A 27,383-nucleotide genomic window follows, 5' to 3' on the forward strand; every position below is an offset into this window, starting at 1 on the left:
AAGATGGTTTGTTGGGGTTTGGGTAAAATTCGCGTCCTGTCTTCTCTACCACAATCCCGCGTGTTTGTTCATTCATTCGACCTATAAAATCTGATTGCTCTGCCTGATCCCCTGACAGCAAGTATCAAGATTACTAAAATAGGATTTTTGCCATTGCACTTTCAGCAAACAGGAATCTCTTGCCGGAATAGGTACCCATGACTGTGTTTTATCAATAACAAAGACTAAATCGAGGCTTCCGTGCGGAAGGTGGTAAACCGTTTATTATTATTATGTAATCCAGGTGAGCATTTTGGTGAGAGGTGTTCAGAAAGGACCAAGGTCAGGGGAAGATGGAGAAAAAAGTAGCCTCATGACGCACTGCTACAATTTCTGTATGAAGAACGAGATTTTGGCAATGAAAACTGCAGCAGTTTGTTGTACATACACATGTAAGTACTGTGTTGACGATATAAGATAACTCTGTGTATTTTGCGTTGACGAAATGTTTCCCCAAATTGGTGCATTTCCCACATAAGGCATAGCGTGCCATTGGCTACATTTTACTGGCGTGAATGCTTTTGAGGTCCAAAATGAGCTTGAAATTTCAATGAATTATTTTCTGTTACTTTTCCAGAGGGAGCGAATTTGAAAATAAAGTGAATGGTTTATTCCTGCTGTCCAAAGTTCTGAACGCGTAAATCCGTCTTAAACACGACTGGACAGGTAACTACATCCATACCTCCTTAATGGCACCCTTTTCATTATTCACGACAGCGATTTTTTAGAGTAAAATACACACACTGGACAATAGAAGTGTCACCCCTAATGGACCAATACTTTGGGGGAGATAAATGACTGTGGGATGATTTGCTCCTGGTATCATTTTATTAATATCAAATTTCACAAAAAGACCAACAATACAATTCCATGGTACAGCAGTTTTATACTCATTAGTCACATTATAAGTAGACCAGGCATTATAACTACTCAAGATCTACCTATTTTGATTACTCTGATTCAAGGGGTGACACTTTTATTGTCCATTGTGTGTATACTCAGATTTACAGTAAACCGAAAACAAACAAAATTTCTCTGTAGAACTAGCCGTGATATATATATTTTGTTGGTACTATCAGGTTCCTTTATTAACTTAAATGTTCATGATTACATTTACAATCCGCCCCATAATCTTCTAATCTGTATTAAAATATTTGCGTAAAGAATTTGATTTAAAAAGATGGCCTAAATTCGCTAGCACTCCGAAAACGGAATTATCTATGTAAGTGCATTGGAATATAAAGAAGATCAAAGTTTATCATACTACCTATTGCGTTGAAAAATCCTATCATTTAACTAAAGATTTATATGTGAATATGTAATGAAATATCAATCTGTGGCCCTGGAAGAGGGTAGTAACGCGTTTTCATGTACCTGGGGGGGGGGGGGGGGTGCAGCAGGCGCGTAGCCCTTCCCTAGCTTAGGAGGTAAACCTTCTCCTCCAGGAATTAACAGCATTACGAACGAAACGATACAAAACTCTACGTCCCTGCACACTGAAACAAATTACAGTTGAATTATCCTAGTCAGCCAACCGGACCCTTCTGTCAAATACCTATCGAAATTTACTTCTATCACTCAGACGTTTTCTTTTATCAGATTTTTGCCCTAAACCTTTGCGTAATCCGAGGACTGGTAACTTTGTAACTCTCCTGGTATACAGGGCACGGCGGTTTAAGTGTAAAATGTTACGTGTGGGCACCTTTGCCATCATCACGATATTCCTCATGGAGGGATACGCCTTATAGCCTAATAAATCTACCTGAAGTCTACTATATTGTCGTGTATAAATTAAATAGTATTTTTGTAACGATTATATGTTTATTACTATATCAAACCCTTAGGCATCGTCACTTTAATATGAATTTCTCTGTTTATTTTCAGTGACTCCTAACTACCGCTTACTGGGTGCCTGGATGGGTCTTCCATCAAAGACATCAGATTTAAGTGGCCAGCGCCGGCTCCCTTGTCAAGATTGTCTCGCCCGCGAAGTTCGTCTTCTAGTTAATTTGCAGGGTTGCCGTTTGTTATGAAATGTAATATTTGCTTTGGGTAATAATATTTTGTACCAATATGTGTATCAGCCCAAGAATCGAACTTAACGAGCGTTTTATTCACGGACTAAGTCCAAGCGCCAAACCAGAATATTGCTGGTTTAATACAGTGGCGGATTTAGGGGGTGTCAGGGGTCCCCCCCCCCCCCTTCGATTTCTGAAAAAAATCACACCAGTGGTCCCCTCTTGAAATTAAAATTTATACTAGCTGAATCATAGTTCAAAACCCTGCCGAATGGCACCGTTTGACTTCTAACATACTAAATATTCGCCTTCGCACCCCCCTTCAAATAATCCTGGATCCGCCTCTGTAGTACTGTGTGTGTGTGTGTGTGTGTGTGTGTGTGCGCGTGCTTCTTAGTCGCAGTACAGTGCTCTCTCTTCATCAGTTCTCAAACCTGAACCTGAAACGGCACTTTCGGAATAGCTCTTAAACAAAATTAATGTCGATAAAATCTGGCCTTGGTTAAGAGATGAATGGAAACAATATGATTAACTGATCGTTACAAAATTATCAAAAACGATCAAGTGATTGCCATAAAATTATCAGTAAGCCATTGCAGAGCACTGTGCAAGTACGACCGGCTTTCTGTTCGGTTGTAAAATATTAAACGTGTGGACAAATATGTAATAAGACGAAGTTCTCTTGAAAAAAATTGCCTGTTTATCTAAATATAAAAAAGAAATTTTAATAAAGTTAACTTTTGGAAGGAAAATGCGTCGCAACTCCATCACTTAAATACATACAGGAAGCTCTCTAGACATACTGTGTTCAGTTGAAGACGAGAACAAGATGTAAATCTACAATTTATTGAAAACACTGTATTATAACAAATAATAACACTTCTGAAATTACAGGATTATGAAGTTGCAGATGTGCTCACGTTATTTCAATTTGCCCACACGTATTGGAATCTTAATAAAATTGTGAATATGCGGTGTGATACTAGCTAAGAATAAACTGACTTTGGTTCTCGGTGTATTGACGGTGTGTGTCTACCCAGTGACAGACCAATATTGTCAGTGCTGGAAGGGGACAAACTGTTGCTTTTGCGCTATGAAACTAAAGGGTAGGATAGATTTTTTTCGAAATTAATATACATTTGCTACATGTATTACAGCGAGGAGATACGAGTATATTTGATGAGAAAAACTTTTCTGATTGGACTACCAAAATTCCCAGCATAGTGTCGATTTGTGTGTCATTCAAGACTTAGTCAATATCATAAAGAAAATTTATAGATCTTCACCAAGAAATAAGTAAATCATAGAAGGTATTATTATGATGACATATTTTGATTAGCACATAAGCTGTGGCAAAGAGTAATGAGTTTTCCTAATTATCAAAATGAAGCTTTGTAGACGGTCATCTTTTTCAGTCCTCTTCAGCAAATAATAAAAAAAAAAAAACAATTCAACAGGAAATTTTGAAAAAGTAATGATGATAATAATAAAAATAACACAAATTAAAAAATACATAAACATGTCCTTGTTTTTGGTAGGGTTCAAGGGGTGATTTAGATCAAAAGTCCTAATTAGATATCAGTCCTGTTGGGTTGTTTTTGCTGTTGCTTGATCACATAACACTGGAGACCAGAGTCGAGTTTATGAGAATTTGCTGAATGAATGATTTAACTTATTTTGAGAAAAGGGATCTTTGTGTAAACTTTTCACTGTGTTGCATATAATTCTTAAAAATGGCTATAACTGGGATTAGGTTGTAAACCGATCATGTCTTTATGCTGCCTTTGTTTCGCACGACAAACTAGTGTTAACTAAAAATGTGCCATTCACTGCAACCACGTTTTTTTATGATTTGATGCGAAGGATAGAAAATGCCGCAACATACGAGCTACATATACAATTATCATATACAAAGGGCCACTAATCTTAACAAAATTAATTTTTAAGGTGTTGCGTGCGATAATCAGCATGACGACATGGAATAAGGTGTGTAGTCCTGAGTGCATGCGTGCTTGTGGAGGTAGTACGTAGAAGAGATCCTATGCATTTTGAATTTTTGATATCGTAGATGCCACTGCATTTGGATAAAATGTTCCTCCGTGAAATTTGCAATCATTTATAAGACAATTACACTGGTGTCACTTTTGAACAGAAGTTTACTGTATTACACGGTCAATCTTCTCATTTATTTATTATTTCTGGGTAAAACCCTGGGAATTTTATGTTCTTCTTAGTATTATGTGCACCGTAACATTTTTCAAGAAAAAAAAATCAAAAGAATTAGTCGTTTGAGCAGCTAATTTCAAAATGCATAGAATCACCTATGTGTTTTAGTTGGAAATAGTGGTAGTTGTTTTAAGCTCGATTTGTATTTTTTTAAATTAAAATTTGTAATGCTATGTTGTATCGGGTGCGGCTATTTGTATAGATAAAAAATACGATTTTCAGTTTTTTGAAATCCTGTGTAAGATGTAAAATTTTAATAACGTTTATTTACTTTTCAAATTATGCAAAAAGTCAATGTGGTGTTTATTATTGTCGTTACCTTCAGCTTAATTCGAACCCATGGCTTTCTGCTTTCCACATAGTCGTGCTTGGCGTATAGCCCATTAGCCTGTCGTCTTACCGAGTGAGCTATCGACTCGATTTGGTTATTAATAAATCGTATGGTCCTCTTGTAGTTATCCAAGGTGCTTATTTGATTTTGCAAAAGGTAATTTGCTGGGACCCAGGAATGCCAGGTTTCGAACTGGCGACCTTCTGTCTCAGAGGCAAGCGCGTTACCTACTCCTCTAACTGTTCCCACCCACCCTCCCCGGGTAGACTTTCTTCTTATAGTAACCAAAAGAAAAACAAATTATAAGCCCCTCTTCCTTATTTCCAAGTACCTTAGCCAGGAATCGAACCCCCAAACTCGGACTTTACCGCTGAGTCGTGTAGTTACAAATGAAAATACAAAGACATTTTGCATATATTTGAGAAGTTTTTTATTGAGAACAAAACATATTTACATTATGTATTCATGTATTTCTAAAACATCTTCCTGTTGAACTACATTGTCTTTTCAGAATATGTTCATCATTACAAGCGTTGACTATGTTGAACAAAATAATTGATATCTGCTTTATTTGAAAATGTAAAAGACACCAACTTTTCCGTATTCGATTTGATTAATAAACTATGAACTCGACTACTTGTCTTATGGTTGATCTTATTGATACTAAACTAAGTATTTCAATATCTACAAAATATCCGAATAGTCTATCTCACTCTCTCTCTCTCTCTATTTACATATTATAAAAACATATGCAACATGTACAGGTATGAAATCTGGGTAAAAATCCGAGGGACAGATCATAATATTCCCTTCATCTATTTCCAAATAAGGAAATCTTGTTACAAATGGTATGCAACTGTTATAATATTCATTTTTCTAAATGCAAGAATATAAACATTTTACTAATGTTCGGCATCATCTGGTTGATGAAATGGAAGATGCTGGTAAGAAAACAGCAAAATTTACAAGAAATAACTTTCAACTACATAATTGGCCTCTTCATCTTAACCCAACTCTGAGATTTGTTCAGCAAATGAATGTTACAAATTTTAGTTATATATAAGAATAAAACGTTTCGTACTGTACATGCATACATATTCACACCAGACTTGACACTTAGAAAAATATAAAATAAATAAAATACAGCAACTTTCGTAAAAATTATCCGGTCATGCCGATTTTCAACAGAAACCTTCCTTATCTTCAAAATGCCCAAGGGGCATTATTCATTCCAGTCAATGAATTAAGCAATTGTCTCGATCTTTAAATTTAAATGTCATTCAAACTTGTTAACACTAAAAACTGTGCGTAATATCGCTACTTTTTCTCTCGTTTTACAAGCGTGGCACCACATTGACCTACTTACGTCAAGACGAAAAGCTATTATTGCAAGTGTTACCGTCTAAAGCGATCTGGCAGTTTTGAGATACAAGAGCCCCAACACTTGCCTGTATACCGAGTATGAGTATAATAATGTTGATATGCTAAACTTTCGTCTCTATGAGGACACTGAATACAGTGACAAACAGGGCACAATAACTAGGGTTTTTCAAGGGCCACTCCACAGTATTTTCCCCTTCTTGATTATTTCTCAAATACAAATATTGACTGTCATTATTTTCTACAAACTATACAAGTTTTATATAGTTATCGGAAAAGCAAAACTGTATTTTTCAATTCTATGGACAAGCATAGATGAAATTATGGTGGAAGCGAAATTTTACGTGGGGAAAATATTGGAGAATGGCCTAACCACTTAAAAGCATGCACGTGTCCAAATACTTTTCTAAAATGAGTCACAAATAAGTCATTATGAAATGCTAAAATTAAATTCCATAAAATGATGCTCTGAATCGGTTGAAATTTAAATATCCATATACTTAGTTTCTTGGCAGCTTCATATCCACTCCCTGGTCACTCAGAACTGAAGAAGTGACATCTCTTTCTTGATTGTACGGTCCATTAGTTTCATGGGGGAGGGGGGCAGGATGAAGTTTTTTTTTTCTTTTCAGTACTGATCAATAACTGAAACGCGAAGAACACCATTTAGTATTAATCAAACTAAAAATAAACAGGACCCATTATTGTTTAAAATATTTTCACATATACAAGAAGAACAAAATCCCAGACCCTTACCCTCCCCAAAATGTCACGCCATTATGTAGGTCACTGGCTGTCCGTGGTCCACTGAACAGTTTTTGACATGTTTGACCAGCAGACTACTATAATATATTCTTTAATATATTAAAATGATATGCTTATTATAAGTCTAAAATCCATTTAAAATGCTCTGTAGACTTAACATAAAAAGTGCTTAGGAACACAATTCTCAAGATATATAAAAATCCAAAATTATAGCGCCATCTGGAGGACAAACATCCTTTGCTGCAGTCGCAGACAAAGCAGATTGTTCAGATTTAATTGTTTTAGTTTCATGAGCATTTAAATCCATTAAGAACAATGCAACACGACACACACAAATACCAATAAACACTCACAGACATCCACTGTATATAGCCTCTTTCTCGAAAATTACATTTCCCAGACTCAATTTTGAATTGTTTTCTCCTTTGAATAGATGTCTCGGGTGTTGTCATGGATGCTGGTATAGAAACACGTGTTGAATAACTTAAATTCATTACACACTGCGGCTATTAAGTGTATATTACTGGCCACATTCATTAAAAATAGTAAATAAATAAATAAATAAATGAAGAAATAAATAAATAAATATTATACGTAGAATTTAAAAGAATATATAACAGTAAATATACAATATATCAAATAATAAGTATATCATATACATAAAAAATAAACAAAAATATCGTATTCAATAGTGTCTAATAAAACAAAAACCATGAAAATCGATTTACATGTATGTTATTGACGCGTCCTTAATTGCCTCGCCTCTTATCACATCCTTCTTACATTGGCCCAATTGGCATCATGAAGCACAATTTTAATCTTTTTATTCTGAAAAGTGGGAAAATAACAGCAATCCTGATATTGACCAGGAAAATTGGACCGGAAAACGGTGACCGACGAAGATGCTGGAGGAATTGCAATATGAACTCTGCCAGAAAACTAACAGCGATAACCAAACTTTATTCTCGACCATGAACCATATCAATAATTTTTAACTGAGCAGATTTTTTCCACACTGACAGGTTTTTCTTAACTTCACGCAATGAGACGAGACACTTCAACCGATTGGTAATTACTTCCTTACAACTGTCTGTTCACTGGAATCCCCATCATAAAGATATCTATGGATCCCACATGAAACCTTTGAAATTAAACTGTATATACTTTATTATTTTGTTCCTGCAGCAAGGGGTGCTTTTGAAAACACACGTCCTCAGGGTCCAGCCCTGAATCGTATTATTTTGATAAAGTAAGTATTTTAACTAATCACAAATGTGCGGCTCAAATTTGAAAAACGTCGACTTCCTAAAGTATAATTATAAGGCTTGGGGTCACACTTTGAGAGACATGTTCGACGGACGGGACCGTGAGAGAAACGCGGTCATTGTATAGGATTCATTTTTGATCAAAATAAAAACTCTATATACGACCTTATTCTTATATCAAACAGCATGGCATGCACTTGCTTTTTTGAAGACAACTACCTTGTGGTCCGGTCCTAAACGCATGTACACGTATCCTGAGCGTCCTTGGGTTCGTTTTCTCCTGTCATTTCGACTAGTTTTACATAATTTTAAAACTCCTTCTTGCTTGACATCAGAAAAACGAAAACAAAGCAAATGTTTAATTTGCTTTACGGGAGAGTGAGTGTAACCCACCAGTAGCTTGTCGAAAATGACGACCCTAACTTGTTACAAACTTGTCCACATCTCATTGAAAATGCAGATAACACGAGTTGCAAACCAAAACTCACCGCATATAATGTCTTGTTACACGAATGATGAAAAATAAAAGGTCGCATTCACGAGTCACGGATCACACTAATTAATATGAACGTTTTACAATAAACATTGGCTTTCGGGGGGTAACAAAAACACCCAGTAGAGCCATCCAAGGGCTCATTCCCAATGAAACTATTGTTCTACCTAGATCTATCCAACTCCAGGGAGACTCTCGCTGAATGCAATTAGATTTTTAAGCTGTACAAACCGATTAACACGTTTCTTCTTGTTCCCAACGGACTCATTTTATCAACAGCTTCCGTATTCTACTCAACGTCAGTAGGTGTTTTCATTGGGACTGAGCCCTAAGAATTTTATACATGTATATACAGTATACAATAGGTAGATCGGGTGCAAGCATGTATGTAAACTGACAAATCTTCAGCTAATATTAAACTTAGTAAAATACCCACTAGCAGTAAAACGGCCATTGCTTATGTCGAATGGTGGAATAATTACGAAAGAGTCATCTGTGGATATCGACATTCCTCGTTCAGTTTGACACAATCACACACACACACACACACACTTGGCTACTTACTGGACAGCCTAAATAATGCTCTCTGTGAGCATCAACCCCAAGTCACCGATTCAGAACTGAGATTAACCACTGCGCCACCAAGTCTATCAGTGACAGGGGCGGATCCAGAGATATTTTGTGACAGACTTCTGAATTATCTTTATTGATTCACCCTTTATTTTTGACCGTCTTCCGACAGAAAAAAATAGATTCCCGTCAATGTAAACCTGAAAATCTGACCGTCTTCCGGAAGACCCAGAAGACGGCCTAAATCCGCCCCTGAGTGAGGACTAGCAAACACACGTACGGGCTCATAGAAAGTCTAAGTACTCGAGTCGAGGGACCACTGGCAAAATATCAACCTCAAAAATGCGGGCTAGTCTGGACAGTAGTGGCCGGGCCACTTACGACACCCAGGCGTAGGGATTTTTTTCCATTCTTTTTTCTTTTTAAAACAGACAAAGATAATTTTTTAAAAATTGCTTGGTTTTGCCTAATTCCCCTTGTTATATTATGTTATTCCTAGATTTTTATTCTGGAAGGGAAGAGGAGGACCCTATGAAGCTACTGTACCGGGCTCCACCGTTGATGTCACCTTGAAGTACACGGTGACCGCAGAGAGATTGTCTTTGATGTCACCCCTGTGACCGACCTAGCTAAAGATTACATTTAGAGCTAGTTTGATGATGGGCCCTTTTTCTTTATTTAGTTTTTAACCAGGAATATTAAGCTTCAAAAGTGTTTGATATTCATGTTTTAGTGGGAAAGAAAATTACGTTTTACAAATTTCAAATTTAGTTTGTATGATTTAAGCGTCATAATTTTTAGGAATTTTATATTATATACCAGTCAAGTGCATTGGTATGTATCTTAATTCAATGTGCATTTTAATGAATAAAAATAAATAAATAAATAAATCAGTTATATTTAAAATTAATTATGATAACATGTACATCTACCCTCGCGTCGCAATAGTAAACATTAGATGTATCTCTCTGCTGCGTGGTACATGTAATACAGGTAGATAAAGAGCGAGTGGCGTCTCTTAATGGATTTTCTCAAACGTCTGAACAACGCTTTTTTATAAAGGTCAATTGCCCGGGCGTGCCTGATACAAGAGGTTACCGACAAAATTGCGGCACTTTTTTCAGTCGCCTTAATAAAGAATTCCAAACAGTCTGAAGAATGTCTTGGTAACGGTCTACCGTCACATCAATGTGTTTTAAAAAGTCTTTTAAGCAAACATTTTACTTGAGCGTTTTAGAGACGTTACACTGCCGATTTCCTTACCAGGTGATGTCTCATTTAGCAAGACGAGAAGTTGACTGGAGGTGACCCTGATTGCGACGCTTTCCACTAAAGACATAGGAATGTGGTAGATGAGACAAGGAATGGACATAGAAGGTAAAAAAAAAAAAAAAAAAAAAAAAAATATATATATATATATATATATATATATATATATATATATATACGTAAAATTAAAATTTCTACATTTTACGGTGAAACCCAAGATATTGAATATCAACGGCGGATCTAACAATATCTATGAACTGAATAAGACAAGCACTTACTAAATTACTAGACACTAATATCGGCATCTAAGCAGAAGTTTTATCAAGCGCTCGTGTGTAATAGTAGTAACAATATACCGCACATGTAATATTGGGTGTGAATGTACAGGGTATGAAAGTAATAATTTCAATTGATTTACGGGGTTTCGGCATCATTGGAGAAGGGCCACTAGTTTTACTGTAAAATTGCAAAAAAAAAAAAAAAAAAAAAAAAAAAAAAAAAAAAAAAAATCGGATCGGTAAACTTGATACTTTCATTGACATGTCAGCACGTGGAGGTATCGGTACAAGGGCTTCTAGGTACGAGTTAGTGAATCTACACGCCGACGTACTGGGAAGTTTATCTATCGCGGCCGATTTCTATGACATCGTGAATTTATTGAGAGGTTTACCTAGAGAGCTACAAATATATTCGTTTTTGCCCTTAGGTTATAATATCTTTTATGATTGACAGCCAATTATCCAATTCATTCAGTTTGATGGAAGCTGTCAAGTGCACACGACTTTGATTGGCAGTTTTATAAACAAACGTCAATCACAATCATTACACAGCGGATCACTATAGTCGTCGAACACGTAAAATTCCAGCTTCCTACATCCTTTGATTGACAAGGTGCCAATCAAAGTTAATTAGTTTTGACAGTTGCTGTCAAGTAATAACAGCTTGATTGACGGGTTATATAAACAAACGTCAATCATTTCCGATATGATCACTATTGCTCTCGAACAGTAAGTGTGCCCAGCGAAAGAGAAAAAAGTGATTTTGAGTGGGAGAAAAAGGGATAACTTCTTGTTTCATTTGTGAAATTTGGACAATTTGATTTACTTGCAAAATCTACACATTTTCCAATTAAAGCTACTAATTCATGTTCATCAAAATCCCTGATGTAGTTGAAAATAGATATTATTTGAGTTTTGTAATAATTTTTTTGCTATACTGAAAGTTAGACATGTCCCCGAGTTGATTATTAGTAAAAAATGTTACTGTAAAAAGCTCTCATGATCTTGTTATGTAAGGCACACATCCCCATCATCTTGCTTTTGTGAATACCTTGGTTAGATTATTTCACTGCAGTAAAGTGTGGACGACTTAGTACAAATCGCCAGCACATTGTCGCTGTATTTGCGGCTCAGCTGTTGGCACAATGTGAAGAGGAGGAAGGGTGCAATCAAATAACACTTCCATGAACTCCATGTAGTTAAATAAATAGACCGCTAAGGACGCGCAAGCATTTCATTATTCATTTTTTATAAACAGCGGTTTCTTTAAATGATTGAAATTTACCCCTGAGAGTAACTGTAAAGCTGCACATAGCGGCATCGTGTTATCCAGGCCTGTAACCAGCAATTTTAAGGGGTGGGGGTCCTTTTTCTGAAAAAGCGGATCTTTTTACCGTGGAACACATGTGCTTTACTTTTATGGTTATTTCATTTTATTATTATGTAGTCTTCGTAGAAGATGGATAAAAGGAAAGGTTTGGCGACTTTTAAATCATTTTAATGCGCTGAAAACTCGTTGCAATTAAAATCCTTGACTAAAAGACAGTGAAAGCGAAAAAGACATTCGGTAAATCAGGAAAAAAACAACTTGTTATGAAAAATTTATACTTAATTATTACCAAAATGTTATAAAAGGGTGCCATTAGCAGTGTTTTTTCCTTCAATTTTGATTGAACATGGTAATTTAAATAATAACATAACAGGGGGGGAGGGGTCGACCCCCCCATCAAATAATCCTGGATCCCCCCTGCTTTGCCTATGGGAGGTTTCCTCACATTCAGGTGGAAATTTTTTCTGAAATACAAAACAATACAGCACACACTTTAAACATTTACAAGAAAATGAAATAATAAACGTTATGTAATGATAAACGTTATCATGTAATGATGTAGTGTAATGATGATGATGATGGATTACTCATCTTTAATAAAGTTTCAAAATTTTATATTAATTGGGCACACAAAAACTAAACAAGACCTCGCGTTTCAAAAACTTCTATTTTTAACACGTGTACTTCCCCTAACGGAAATCTCCAATGGGGTAGGACCATCCTATAATTTTTTGTTTGTTTTCTGCTGTTTTTCATTTTTCAAATGCTACGTTCAACATGAAATAAAGAGAGGAGAATTGTACCCAATTCGGTACTTTTGTAGTATACCCCCCACCCTGTAACTTCTTGAAACTTTAATTTTTCAAACATTTTTTTACATTGTCTTTTTCACCTATGTCAAAACTGTTGAAATAAAATGTTTTTGTAATTACCTGTGGTCTTTTTATTAGTTTTAATCACGTTTAATCCACCCCATTGAAATACAATGTGAAAATTTACAATGTACCCGCAGTCAATAACTTGCCGCGTTTTCGTTGGCTAACTCTACCTTATTTTATGTGAACATAGGATTGATACATTGTATACTTGGACTTCCTCTGTGAAATTATTATGAGCTACTTGTTCACATAAAATTACTTAAGAGTTAGCAAACGAAAACGCGGCAAGTTATTGACTGCGGGTGTAAATTGAAGATTCTAACATTGTGTTTCAATGGGCTGGATTAAACGTGATTAAAACAAATAAAAAGTCCACATGTAATTACAAAAGCATTTTATTTCAACAGCTTTGACATAGATGAACAAGAAAATGTAAAAAACTGTTTGAAAAGTGAAAGTTACAGAAAGTTACAGGGTGGGGGGGTATACTACATAGAGACAGTAAAAGCAACTTAATTAACAAAAACTGCAATAGTCGGTATTTCTTTCTTCTCCCATCCGACTGCATCATGGCATATTTAAAACAGATGTGCTTGTGAAAGACCAATGAATTAAATGTTGATACTCAGCTTTGACCACCATCCAGTCACTGATATCACAAAATCATAAAAATCCGTCCACTCATTGATCAATATGGATTTTTCATAAAATCGTGTGACCAATTGTGAATTTTTTATTAAAAGCGTTCTTAAATAATTCTTTTAATATAAGACCGACTTTTTGGCAATAAAACTGAAGATAAATTTAAAGAACAGTCAGACTCAAAATATGCGGTTCTTTATGCCAACCTTCCTGTTCACCCTTTTCACATCGAGGCGCCCAGCTCTTGATTTCAAGACTCCGATCCAAAAAGAGCTAGTCTTCCAAAATGGAAGGGATAGTGTGGCCCAATAATAAGGAAGAATATGATTTACAGGACGTGATTGGTACGTAGATTGGGTAACATGAACAGCAGACATAAGTATCGATCTTTGTGAATTAAGACTTTCATTTTAAGGGATATTCTTGTTGCAGTTTTGCTTGCCGCAAATTGCACTTTTACCGGCATTCCTTGGTCATTTCTGGCTACACAAGTTGTAAGCACACAGAGTTGGCTTGTACAGCCACACAACACCGGAGTGTCCGACACTGGGTCCCTGACATGCGTGTATGTAAAAGAAAATGTCTTTTTTGTCACTTAGGTTACACAAGGTGACCAGCGCCAAATTTATCTTATCTTGACCTGATAAGAGGGGGGAGGGTTGTAAAAAAATAAAATAAATACCGAACTTTGTCAGTAAGGGTGGCTTTATGGAAGTTTTATGGTGGTTTTATGGATATTCTGTGTTCTTACATGAATAAGGAGTAAGGACTGAGATCTCTCTCCTGCTCTCGCTTTCTCCATCTCTCTCTCTGTATATGTATCTGTCAGTATACGTCTAAAGAAACCACTGCTGGTATATGATTGACGGGAAGAGAGAGCACATGGGAAACTTAATCCTGTGTAGGCCTGATCTAAAGCCTTCCACAGTTTCTGCATTAACTTGTTTATCACTCAGTTCATTCCACTCGGAGACTGTTCTGAGAAAGGAAGCTCTAGATTTTTCTAACTGGCATGTTGCAGTGTTGTAAGCGACTGTTGTTGGCACTATTTATAATGTTTTCAGTGTCAAAGTCAGTGAATGATTTGGCCCTTATATGACGTTTGTTAGAAGCTGGTATTAAATAAGTATCAGAGGGTATCACTGACACCAACCCCACAACCACCTTGAAAAGAAAAGCTAGCCCCAGTTCCTTCCTCCATTGCTGCAGCACAGGGAGATCCAGTGATTTTAACGTGGAGGTAACTCTACCTGAAGACTGTGACTTATCATCCCCAGTGATAAACCCCGCAGCCTTCCTTTGAATTTTTTCCATTTTGTTAATGTCCGATTGTAAGTAGGGGTCCCATATGATGTCACCATATTCTGAAGTGGAGCGAACAAGAGCTATGTATGCTGACATTTGTGTGAGTGCTGGGCGAAATATGTAACTAGGTAATTAATATCATGGATACAACTAAACAAATCCATCATATTTGCATGAGGCTCTCCTTGGAAATATGGCGGATGACCCGACATTTATAAACAAATGGTACTAATTTACTGGTTTAGTGATATACACGGTACATATGATCTCTGTTCTCCTGTAGGTGCTGGGGCCACTGCTGTGGTACAGGCTGCCCTGTGTAAACCAAAGAACCAGAAATGTGCCATCAAGAGGATCAACCTGGAGAAGGCCAGCACCACTGTGGAGGAACTTCTGGTGAGTTCATGGCAGCCTCATCTTCAGCCTCCTGCATTTAATGTCTTTAGTTTCTTCAGTTTCAAAGTGAGGCAAACACCTGTCTACTACATGTAGTATATCTCCCCACCACCACCCTTGCAAAACCCTGGATTTGTCTCAGTTAGTCTGAAATAAATTTCCAGTTTTAACCATGGAATGTGTTTCATTTTTCAGCCAATTTATTAATAATAAATTTACATCTTTTCTTAAGTCAAACAGCAAGTTGAGTTCAAAAGACTGTATAATCAGCTTTTTAGTATGTACCCTATATTTTGTTCGTTCCATAACTTCCAAACTGTATTTTTGTTTTACTTTAAAGGATGTCTTTCCGCTGTAGACGCTTAAATAGGCCTTTCTCTGAAACTTTACCTATTTGATCCTGAACCCCGAAGCATGTCTCACACGGAACCGTTGAGAAAATAAAGGTCAAGGTATAGGTTTTTAAGATCACTTAAAGAAAAAAAAGCGCAGCATTTTTTTTTCGTCTAAACTTCTCGCCATTACTCCCCTACGCGTGGAATTCTGGGACGTGCCTCAATTTGCATATGACTGAATACTACTAGCACTTTTACTACGGTATGACGAAGACCCGGATGTTAATGTAATCCAATATGGAGGGTACTCCGACTACACGTGGATTGAAAAGAGGGAGGAAAAAACTCCCCACGCCAGTGAAAAAAGAGAGAAAAAGAGAAAGGGAAAAGCAGAGAACGTTGATCTCACTGGGAAGCCAATCAACTAGATGGACTGAGCTAAAAAATGAACTAAAACTAACACACGAGCGACTTGCGAAAATTCTGTTGGACAGGTTAGTACGATATCTCAAATGAATTGTAGAAAATGTCACGATACATTTTAGGCAGAGCACCCGTGTCGCACGTAGAATGTTTTGAGTATATTTATTTAGGGAAGAAGTGTGGGCAGGTTTGTATCAAAACGGCTAGATTCTCACTTTCTTACGTAATGTCCTACTTGACTCTATCTCCCCACTACAAGTAGCCTACAATCTTAGATTGTGTGCACATTAATTTTGGAGTATGTAAGCGAGGTAAACATCCATGATTTAAATTTTATTCGCCATAAACGTTTTGAATTGTTGAATGCCGGGGATATAATGACTCACGCCGTCATGGTAATTTTTTAAAACCCTGCAGGTATTATGCACAGCGGACATCTACCAGTAGGCCTACCAGTACCCCCACAGCCAGCTCAAAACCACTGCCCCCTATACAGTTGAGTGACATTGGGTCAAAATCAGAGTCAGAGTAAGTGTTTGATAACTTAACAGCCATCAGGATAAATTTTTAGGCTCTGACGGTCTGGAGGACCTGCATTATTAGAAATCTTCATGTCCTCCCAATCTGATACTGGTCTGAACTAAGTAATTGATTTCCATTAGACTATGTTTTACTTGTAATTTATTTTTTTCACATAAACTTTACTTATCCAGAGCGCATGCTTTCACAAAAAATCTTGCCAGTCCTGTAATAGCTGTTTATTTCACCATTCATTGTAAACCTTGCAGTAGAAACAAGTGTAATGCATGTTATTATTTGACCCCATTGTCATAGATACCATTGGTCTGTGTAGATGGATCCACCTCTGTAAGAACTCTCTCTGGTGCAATCTGAATGACTGTCACTTTTTGTTTCCAACATACTCATATAATCACCAGCTTTTCTGAAACTGTATTCAGGAAGAGTACATATTGAGTTACAATGATCAGTGAAGACTGATGACATCCATGGGTAATGGAGCCTTTAATATGATACTATTTTACAAGTTTTATAAGTCCGATGGCTGTTTTGCCATGGGACTTATACCACCAGTTAGTTTGAGCTATATCCAATAGCACGTGAAGTGTTTTACTAAAAATATTAATTTTTTTTTTTATTTCCTTTATTCAGTGCACCCATGTCAGGTGTAGAAAGTGCTGGTAGTGGACCAGAAGCAGCTGCAAGGGAAAGCAAAGTTTCCATGTTTGATCCCAATGATATGAGGTATGTTTACCTCCTTTTTAGTTATAACTGTGAAAAAATAGTTTATTTCATTAACTTTTGTATTTGTCAAGTATTATGAAATCTGGTATGACTCCACCTGTCATTTAATACATATGTAGTATAGTTACATCCTCATTGCCAACTGGACTTTCTTTTCATTTCAGTGTTAATCTCACATATGAAGAAATTGAAGATGAATATAATGAGGATAATGATGATGATACCTATCCAAATTACAAAGCTGACATATCTTTCCAGTGCGTATATTTTTTTTACAATCTCCTCTATATGTTTTGATATAATTATAATTTTTAACTTAATACCTTTCTTTTTTTTTTTGGGGGGGGGGGATGTGTGGAGATATTTCATTAGTTTCATATCAAAATTCCAAAGTTATTACACATGCAATGTGCAAATGTACATGAATTCCCATTAATAGACTTGAAATTACTATATATACTATTTTGTGACAAAGGTATTTAAAAAAAATAAATAAAACGTATATATTTATTCCAGACACAACAATATTGAAGAGGTGATGAAACTGCCAACAGTCACTGGAGATGATGATATTTTACCTGGAGATGAGGAAGTAGAGATAGGCCCTATTCCTGATGGCAGCAAGCTGTTCAGTAAAGTGACATCAGCTGAAGAAATTGTGGGGCAAAGTTGTTTTCTGACATATGAATCATCTATTAGACTGCTATTGGAAGAGTTGTTGCCACCTTGCCCTTGCAGCAAAAAGTATGTGGTGTCCTTTCAGAAGTCTGGCACAGGAACATATGTGAAGTGGGTAGGTTACATTGTCCTTTTCACTTTATTTCAGAATATCTATGATTATAACCAAAATATTTCTTGGGTTAATCTTTATAAATGTATTTCTGATATTATTAACGATGGTGCTCTGTCTTTCTGATACTGGGAGTTCAACTGAGTTACAAGCTATATTGAAGCTGCAGAGGTGAGGGGTGGTCTCCCTTGCTCTCACTGGATATTTAATTAATAAATATAAAATTAAGGCACTATTTCAGGTAAAAGACCTTTGTGACTACATTGTAATACGGGGTTAGTAAATTGTACCAAGTCTTCTACCATTAAGTAATAATTTTAAAGAACATTCAGGAATTTAAATGAAGTATCACAGGTTTTAGTCTCTCATTACCCTAAGTAGGATATAGGTTTTATTTTTTATTAAACGTGAGATGTAATAAGATTATTATCAATGACTATGTGCTGGTATCCTCAAACAGTGGGCCTATAATCTTGTCACACATACACTGCTTATGTTCATTATTATTAATACAGTTTTTCTAAAATCTTCTCTTTTATATATCATATTTTCATGCAGAAAACCGGTCAAATGTATTACACTAATGTAATTTTGTAATATGTTTACACACCACATTAAGATGCACATTTGAAACATTAATGTACAGCATTTTTTCATATGATCAAAATGTAAACAATTTTAACACATTTTTTATAATTAATTTTCAGGTGGGCATTTGCATATCTTGATAAGAAATTGAATATATATTTCTTTTTTTTTTTCAGTCATGCCCAGATGGCCATGAAGGTGGTCAGTGGTGCTCTCAACCCAAGTTGAACCTAGGCATGTTGGCTGGGGATTTTTTCTGGTCCACTAGTCTTCTGTTTAGTGGGAACAATTACAGGAAAGTTCGGTTTATGTCCCAGTGGATGAACAGTGGATTTGTTAGTGAGAAGACCTATTATGCTATACAGAGGGATTATGGCATACCTGCTGTAGAACACCATTTTCGACAAATGCAAGATGAGATCCTTGCCTCTTGCCAAAATAAGGAAGTGATTATTGCTGGTATGAAGATATCTCTGATGTATTAACAATTAAAATAAGACAAGAGAAATTGGTAAAATAGTGTCTCAAGTATTTATAACAAATAAATATTTTGCCTCAAATGAGTGTTATTGATTTTTGATGGAAAACTGTATATATTTTCAGGTGATGGAAGGATGGATAGTCCAGGACACAGTGCCCAGTACTGTACTTATGTAGTCACAAATTATGAGACAGGGGATGTCCTGGACATTCAAGTTGTAGAGAAGAAAGAAACCCAACTAAATAGCAATGCCATGGAGAAAGAGGGCTTGCTGAGGTCACTCAGGTTCCTTAGAGAGAGGGGTATCAATGTAGTGGAGATTGTCACGGATGCTCATGTTAGCATTGCTGCACATATAAGTAAGTTCAAACATATCTTTATGTGATGACATTGACAAACAAGTAATGCAACCTCAATTGTTGTCCAAGTTCAAATTAACAATAAAGAGCAAGGTTGATTTCCCCTTACACAAAATGCCACTGTTGTGACATGATAATTTTTTATATCTGAAATTTTAGGGAAAAACGAGCCTGGCATGAAACATTCTTGGGATGTGTGGCATGGTACCAAAAACTTAGCAAAGAAAATTATTGCGGTAAGTTTTGAAATTTATCTATTTTGATCAAATTGTATAAAGACCAACAGTGACCCATAGAATTTTAATTTACGAATGTCTTATTTTGATGCTGATAAATTCCTGAAAATAATTCTTATTTGGCAGGTAGTTATTTTCACAAATAAACCAAAACATATTGTTAAAAATATAAACATAAAATACTTGTACAAAACATTGAATGCTGCATATTGGTATATTTCCATGTTTAAAATGACATCTTATTTACAATCACAGGCAGGACAGAAAAAGGCTACGCGCGATATTATCCCATGGAGCAAGGACTTATGCACCCATTTTTGGGAATGTGCTAGGACTTGTGAGGGAAGTCATGGAAAGTTCCTGGTGAGTTTGATCCTGCCTTTAACATCATTGACAAGAAATGTTCATTGTTTCTTTTGAACTGCCTATATAGACATTTTTAATTTTTCACATTTCTTGTTTACTAAATGAATTCTGATTTTTTATTTAGTCAAAGTGGAGAGGTGCAATGCACCATGTGCAAAATGAGCACGAATGGTTATCAGGTGATGGTTTTGGGACAGCCAAGTGTGAACACGACCCCCTACCGCCTGATGAAGAGAGAATGAAGAAGTGGTTGGAACCATCTTCACAGGGACTGGCTGCATTGGGGCAGATTCTACTTAACAAAAGATTCCAAAAGGACATTGGACACTATGTCAATAACAGGTGTGGAAAAGAACAAAAATTAACAATGGTGTTAATTATTTTTGTTGGTATTTGTAATTGATTGCAAAGTTTTTTATTTCAATTCAAGGCAAGGGTATTATTTCAATGCCAAATATGACTCCATTGATAGAAACCAATAAATAACACCGCTTATTACAAATAACTGGATGTTCAATTTTTTTTCTTTTTTTTAGACACACGGGACACATTGAGAGTATTAACTCTCACATTCTAATGTATTGCTCAAAAAGAAATTCCTACAAGCCACCTGGATACAGGGCACGTAATTACTTGGCAGTCATGGATTATCAGAACCATAAAGATAGAGGAGCTGCAGTTGACTTGGAATCCGGTGAAATAAGGTAAACGGCAAAAATTAATATATAATTCTGTTTTTAAAGTCTATGTGCCAAAGAAAACTTGTTACTATGGTTATTTTCACTTGTAAACTCATATTTTAAAGGTTATTACATGCAAAGTCATTTTCATGAAAATGAATTAAAGTCTTGCCACTGTTTTATTTCAGGTATACTAAGTGTTACAGCAAACATGCCAAATCATGGATAGTGAAACCTCAAGCCATTAAAAAGACTTATGACTACATCCACATCTTACAAACTCTGGCATTTGACATGAGAATGACAAGTGCACGGCCTTTAGCAGCTAGGGTGCTGTTGGAACCATGGGACCCAAGGAACCTTGGGCCAAATACAGCCCCAGTCCCTGCACCCCCCAAAGATGTTCTAGTCAGAGACAGAAAGTCCAGATTTAAGTAAATTTTGTGACATTTTTTTTTATCAGTCTCAGCAGTGAATACAGTTATTACATTGAATATAGTTCATGTTCAATAATGTGATCTGCAGAAAAGAATAAGCACTGTAAATCTTCATTATTTACAAGAGATGCTCACTTTATGAACATATAAATTAGATAAAATAGTTTAATGCCAGCATGCATGTTCATTCATTGCAAGATCTTGCTTTTGACAATTATTGATAACAGTTACAAGTATGAGTAGACTTCATACAGTTTATGTTTTAAATGTAGAAAATAAATGTAACTTTACCATAGCTGTTTTTCTTACTTCCCTAATCATAAACCAACATTGATTACACTGATAAATAAAAATGATAATATTCTCTTTACTTTACTGTTTAAACAGATTTAAAACAGGCCTCATGGTAATCTGATAACATTATATTAATTGATGTGTTTCTTTTATACAATATCTCAACACAAACTTATCTTGAAAGATGATGTTGAATAAGTAATAAATATCTATACTATAAATAAATATCTATACTAAGGCATGAAAGGCATTTTTAAAATATGAAGTTATATACACATGGAGTCACATACCAAAAAACAAACTTTTAACATTTAAAAGATTAGACACTGACATTTTTATGTAATCAAAATTACAAGAATGATGAGTATATCTTAAATCAACAACAGATTTAAAATGGCGCACATGATAAACTGATAACTATATATCAATTAAATGCATGACTTCTAGTAAAAGTGCAACAAGTACAAAATCTTATCTTCTAAGACATCTTGAAATACAAATTTCTACACTAAAACCAATAAGGAAATGATAACCAGATTTGAATCTCAGATATCCACAGAGAGTTTGATAACACATGATGTAGAAAATAAACTATATGTTTGAAAAGAATGACATGTAAACAGACTAACTCCTGGTGACAATTGTTCTTCTTTAATCATAAAAAATCTATTGAACTTATTAGCAGACAAATGCAGTGGACATACACAGCAGGTGAGTGGGAGATGGCCCATTCCCATCCCCTTACTGCTGCAGCAAGTCACCAATGGATGAGTGGGAGATGGCCCATTCCCATCCCCTGTCCATTGCTCTTCTAAACTATACGCCCTGGATCAAATCCCCTATACTGACCTGTGGGAGAGGGGAACTTATTCCTAATGAACCAAACACAACAGGACGGAATTACTCTGCGGTCACCAGGAGTTAGCCTGTTATATTGCCACATTATGAAACTACGATAGGCATTGTGCCGCATGGCAGCATTGTCCTCTTCTCCTGGCTGCCTATCTTCATTTTGGAAGCCCAGGATGTCCCCCCTTGCTACTCGCATAATCCCAAGATGAAATTCGTCTGTTACATTTAATTCCATTACCTGCAAATAAAATAACAACAAAAAAATAATAAAAAAAAACTAAGTTCATGATTGTAAGAAGGAAACATGTTAATCATAACTGCATTTTTAATTGATTTTAATTTGTCATTATACAACATGAGGAAGATATTACAAATAAATGTCGAATGAAACATTTCTTCTTAAAAATTGTAAACATTACACCTGCATTTTAAACATTCTTAGCCACTTACAGGGTCTCTGCTTTTACACTCAGCAGGAGGCTTTTGACAACACAGCCTCTCTGCTTCAGTGGGCATTTCTACACATGCACCACACATGCACCAATCTGGTGAATCAGGCTGTGGAGGTAAAGGTTCTGGGTCACTGCCACCAGGTAGGTTTTCCTGCAAAATCTTCTTTATGTCCAGTGCCAGGGCAGGATTCCGGTCACACACTTTCACCACTATACCTTTTAGGACCTCCTTGTCCACACCATCACACATGCTCTGTCAATTTATAAAAAGTCAATATTAGCCTTTTTGGTCTGACATTTCTAGTGATATTAGATAATTAGAGTAGTTTTTGGAAAAAAAGACATATATAAATACTAAACACTAAAGAAAGGGATATATCAATGGCAGCTGTGTATGGTTATATGGCAACACCTAAAATTCTTATATCCAATGTAGATTTCAACATAATTCATACCTCTAGTTCTTTGTGCCTGGCCTCTCGGAGATCTCTTATTCTTTCTTCTTGTTCCTCAGTCAACTGAAATTCCCTTCCTCTTCCTCCTGATCTCCTGCCTCTTCCTCTTGATGTCCTGCCTCTTCCTCCTGATGTCCTGCCCCTTACTCCTGATCTCCTGCCTCTTCCCTGCCTCAAACCACTGGTGCTTGGACCTGCCACTGGCTCTGCTCTGCTGCCTGCACCACGACCAACCCCCCTTAATCTTGTTGGTGGTCTCCCTGATCTTCCTTCTCGTCTTTCTGGCTTTCTTTGGCTGGTACCACCTGAACTGGTACTGCTTTACAATTAAAAAGAAAGAAAGAAAGGAAATAAATGCTACTGAAGTAATTACATGCTTGTCTTCAGTTAAAGTAAGATTAAGAAGCACTAAGGTCTAAGTCATTTATAAATATATGGCATACTAGGTAAGGTTACGCTAGGGCCTACATGACGCGTAAAAATGATGGCTACTGATCACATTTGACAGTAAAATGGAGATCCTTACCTGGAAGGTTCTTCTTGTTCTGGGCTGCTCGGACTGCTTGTATCATCATCCGACTCAACAATTCTTTCAATCTAAAAGGTATGAAATTGGTAAAACTGAAAAGTTGCAACAAATATTAGTCAAATTGAAACAGAAAACAGGCAAGCAAACAACGGACTTCAATTGACGTTCATAGCTATCTATGAAAAGGTGTAATCCAACTGATATGTACAGTACGACTGTCTGTTATGATGTCGCTGATGCGTTTCCTCCTCAATTCTTCTTCGTTTTCGGTGTTTGACTTCGACATGACAAATTACGATATCAAGCACTATCGTCCGGCTCTCACGCATCAATTCCGAAATATTTTTGACTTTCTAGACTATTCCACCGACCAAAACTTAAACTTTAAATCTTTATGTTCTCATATGTTGAAAATAATAAAGGATAAACGATGTAACTAACGCGTATACATATGAAAGCAACTTACTTCGAACTCCTCCGCCATAAATTCTTTCTTCTTGCCCGAATGCGTGTATTACCTGGCATGCGCACTATCATTGGCTAAAACCGTGTGTACACCTGCACGTGACGTCTTGTCTATTTTTGGCCAGAGAGCTTAGTAATGCAGACTCTGATTGGCTAAGACCGTGGGAACATCTGCATTTGACGTTCGCTCTATTTTGGGGAGAGGAGGTTCTCCAATACAGACTCGAATGTGAAATAATTCATTATTTTGATTGCCGTCTACCTCAAAGGCGAATTTTGGTTTAGATCGTGACCTTCATATATAAGAAAAAGTTTGGGATATGTTTTATTTTCCCTCATATCGGAAAGACCCCCTTTAAATTTACTGAGTGGCTTTGTTTGGTAAAGAGGCAGGCTGCTTTTGAAAATTGGCATGATTGATTGACATAAGTGATAAATATCTCTCTCTTGTACGGTGTCTGTATATTTGCCAGCTTTGCTGTCTAGTTTAAATGAAAGTTTTTGTTTCTTCTTTGTTTATTTTAAATTCTTATTCATTTATACAGCTTTCGCCCTAGAAATACATGTTTTTAACTGCAATTTTGTTTTACTTCTTGTTTTACTTCAATCTACCAACCAAAGTGCTTTTAATTATAAAATAAAAATGCATACATGCATGTTTTCTTTGCCAGTTATCCTGTATTGTTATCCCAGCCTTTTTAGGACTAGTCAGGGATCATTTAGAAATGTCAAGATTGTTTATTTTTAATTGTTTTGTTTACTTGTAGAAAGAAATTCAAGCCATGAGCCAGTGTCATCACGAGAATGTGGTGTCTTATTACACTTCATTTGTGGTCAAAGATGAACTGTGGGTGGTGATGCAGCTGTGTGAAGGAGGTAGGCTCCCTCCCCCCCTCTCTCTCTCTCTCTCTCACACACACACACACACACACACACACACACACAATCTCTCTCTCTCTCTCATGCTGTGTTTAATATGTCCCCTATTTCCACCTCACACCTCGTCGCAAAGGAAGCTTCCAGCACACCAATTATTTAAATGGCAGCAAGATGAATGATGATATTATTTATAAGTTTTCTTGTGTTGTTGCCTGTTGTCAAGACACTACCACAATCACAGCATTCTCTGCTGTATGACTTACAGTGAATTTTTACTCAAATATGTATACTGTAGGTAAAGAATGCAAATGTTCTGCACAGTAATAGGTAATTGTGAGTAGCATTCAGTGATGCAGATGAAGCCAAAGAAAAAATACAGTTATGGCATAGGTTTTTATGTAAATTATGTTGCTGTGTACAATTGAGCAACAAAATTAATAACATTTAGATAAGTTGGATTTTATTTTCTTGTGCTGTTACCTGTAGTAGCTGGCAGTTGAAGAATTAATATTCAGGTCGTTGGTTGTACCATGTGGTGAGGCTTTCTCAGTGTTGTTCTCACTGAGGTTACCAGTACTAAACAATCAATTTTCTAGTTCTTTTACATTGATTGCATGCACCAAGGTCATTAGGACACTCTGGTTTATTGTTGGTCTTATCCTAAGTCAGGGGAAATACATTGTTACGTAGTATCACCAAATAAGCAGTAATGAATGTTTTAACGTAATTGATGGACAAAAGATATTGTACTTGGATCTCTCAAACATATTACTTTCAGTAATTGTACCACCAGCGTAGGCGCTGGCGGTACACATGGTTTTAGTCCCGACCCGCATGTTCCGCCGGCTCCTGCGGCTCCGCCGGCTCCTCTGGCTCCGCCGCCAAGTCACCGTTACCGCTTCTCCTCCTAGACGGTAAGGGCCCCCGTACCCATCTCATGGATTTAGGTCACCTATAATCTCAACTCGTTCCACGTAAAATTTGGGCTTTGTCGGTATTGGGGTCTGGGTGTGGCACTCATTGCAATGCACCCTTGTCTAAAAATGGCAAAATTAAATGCTAATTATCTACCCTACGGAAGGAATTATGGGAAAAATTTCTACAGACAGCTTTCCAAAAGTCATATGTGTAGATTTCAAATATGCCCTTGGATTTGACCTTTGACCTTTACTTCAAGGTCAAATGGGCCAAAATTTTCAAAAAAATGATATTTTTTCCGAAAATTTTTTTTTTTTCCCTGTTATTCAGACACCACACAGACTTAACCAATAATATTATTGGAAAGTGTTACCCTTCAGGTCATCTTTCATCTCCATGAATTTGGGGTCAATCGGTGCATTTTCATGGGAGTAGCGGCCATAAGATACCGAAACTGAAAACTGTCTCTAATTCGGGAACCGTTAATGCTAGAGACCCATTCTTTTTTGCATTTTGTAGAGCATGTAAAGCCCAACACTGGAGGTGGTCTCGGTTTTTTTGTATTCCATACGGTTTTCGAGTTACGCTGTATCAAAAAGTACATATTGGTGGTAAAAGCAAAATGTGCAGTACGGTATTGGATAATAAATTTTGAACTCTGGAAAAATAAAACGTAAGGCTTGGCAAAGCAGACAACTTGTATTCAAAAATGACATTATTTCATCAAATTTGAACTTCTGAAACTTCAGAGCACCTCCTATTTCAAGAATTTTGACCAAAATGACATTTTCTTTATTTTAATTAATTTTTTCTGTACGAAATTTAAGGCACATTGTGGTAACTCCAAAATTAGAACATTTAGTCCCTTATATCTCCAAAACTGGCAGAGATAGGTCCATAGTTACTATTGAAGTTGAATAGGAAGTCATATACTGGCAATCTTACTGTGACCTTGAAATTGACCTTTGACCTACTTTTCACCATGAACTGAACTTTGCAAATTTTGCTTCCCTTTTATCTCCAAAACTGGCTGAGATAGGTCCATAGTTACTATTGAACTTGAATAGAAAGTCATATACTGGCAATCTAAATGTGACCTTGAAATTGACCTTTGACCTACTTTTCACCATGAACTGAATTTTGCAAATTTTGCTTCCCTTTTATCTCCAAAACTGGCAGAGATAAGTCCATAGTTACTATTGAACTTGAATAGGAAGTCATATACTGGCAATCTAAATGTGATCTTAAAATTGACCTTTGACCTACTTTACACCATGAACTGAACTTTGCAAATTTTGCTTCCCTTTTATCTCCAAAACTGGCTGAGATAGGACCATAGTTACTATTGAACTTGAATAGGAAGTCATATACTGGCAATCTAAATGTGACCTTAAAA

The 27,383-nt window shown here is 36.4% G+C and overlaps 3 protein-coding genes and 1 long non-coding RNA gene across 7 annotated transcripts in view; 3 read left to right on the top strand and 1 right to left on the bottom strand.

Moving 5' to 3' along the window:
* Window positions 1-254: 254 nt before the first annotated feature.
* On the top strand, window positions 255-2,809 carry LOC106151469 (uncharacterized). The gene is made up of 3 exons (XR_001237227.3): window positions 255-431; window positions 617-705; window positions 1,924-2,809. It is a non-coding gene; the product is annotated as an uncharacterized LOC106151469 (long non-coding RNA).
* Window positions 2,810-13,701: 10,892 nt separating this feature from the next.
* LOC106151456 (STE20/SPS1-related proline-alanine-rich protein kinase) overlaps window positions 13,702-27,383 on the top strand; it is a 33,149-nt gene continuing 19,467 nt past the window's right edge. For 2 of the 3 annotated variants that reach the window (XM_013524722.2, XM_087012924.1), the window contains exons 1-3: window positions 13,702-13,828; window positions 15,073-15,185; window positions 24,958-25,066. In XM_013524722.2, coding sequence (XP_013380176.1) covers window positions 13,771-13,828; window positions 15,073-15,185; window positions 24,958-25,066 — 280 coding nt within the window. In that variant the 5' untranslated portion in view covers window positions 13,702-13,770. The remainder of the gene's footprint in view (window positions 13,829-15,072; window positions 15,186-24,957; window positions 25,067-27,383) is intronic. The other variant, XM_013524721.2, reaches the window with a different exon arrangement.
* Window positions 15,501-21,438, top strand: LOC106154126 (uncharacterized). Its single transcript, XM_013528377.2, has 12 exons — window positions 15,501-16,014; window positions 16,361-16,471; window positions 17,114-17,206; window positions 17,371-17,463; window positions 17,723-17,999; window positions 18,761-19,043; window positions 19,188-19,424; window positions 19,584-19,660; window positions 19,916-20,023; window positions 20,151-20,368; window positions 20,563-20,730; window positions 20,895-21,438. Exons 1-12 carry the CDS (start codon window positions 15,818-15,820, stop codon window positions 21,142-21,144), a joined length of 2,112 nt encoding a protein of 703 aa, XP_013383831.2. The 5' UTR covers window positions 15,501-15,817; the 3' UTR covers window positions 21,145-21,438.
* LOC147761850 (uncharacterized) lies at window positions 21,142-24,545 on the bottom strand. Of its 2 annotated transcripts, none has more exons than XM_087012926.1 (5): window positions 24,192-24,545; window positions 23,723-23,793; window positions 23,197-23,512; window positions 22,740-22,994; window positions 21,142-22,527 (listed from the first exon to the last, which is right to left on the bottom strand). In XM_087012926.1, exons 1-5 carry the CDS (start codon window positions 24,207-24,209, stop codon window positions 22,249-22,251), a joined length of 939 nt encoding a protein of 312 aa, XP_086869052.1. In that variant the 5' UTR covers window positions 24,210-24,545; the 3' UTR covers window positions 21,142-22,248. The 2 variants fall into 2 exon arrangements, with proteins under 2 accessions (XP_086869052.1, XP_086869051.1); XM_087012925.1 differs by having other exon boundaries at window positions 23,197-23,515.

Source organism: Lingula anatina, chromosome 5 (genome assembly GCF_051362555.1).
Source record: "Lingula anatina isolate TDL-2025a chromosome 5, LinAna3.0, whole genome shotgun sequence".
In the NCBI taxonomy this organism is placed as follows: Eukaryota; Metazoa; Brachiopoda; class Lingulata; order Lingulida; family Lingulidae; genus Lingula; species Lingula anatina.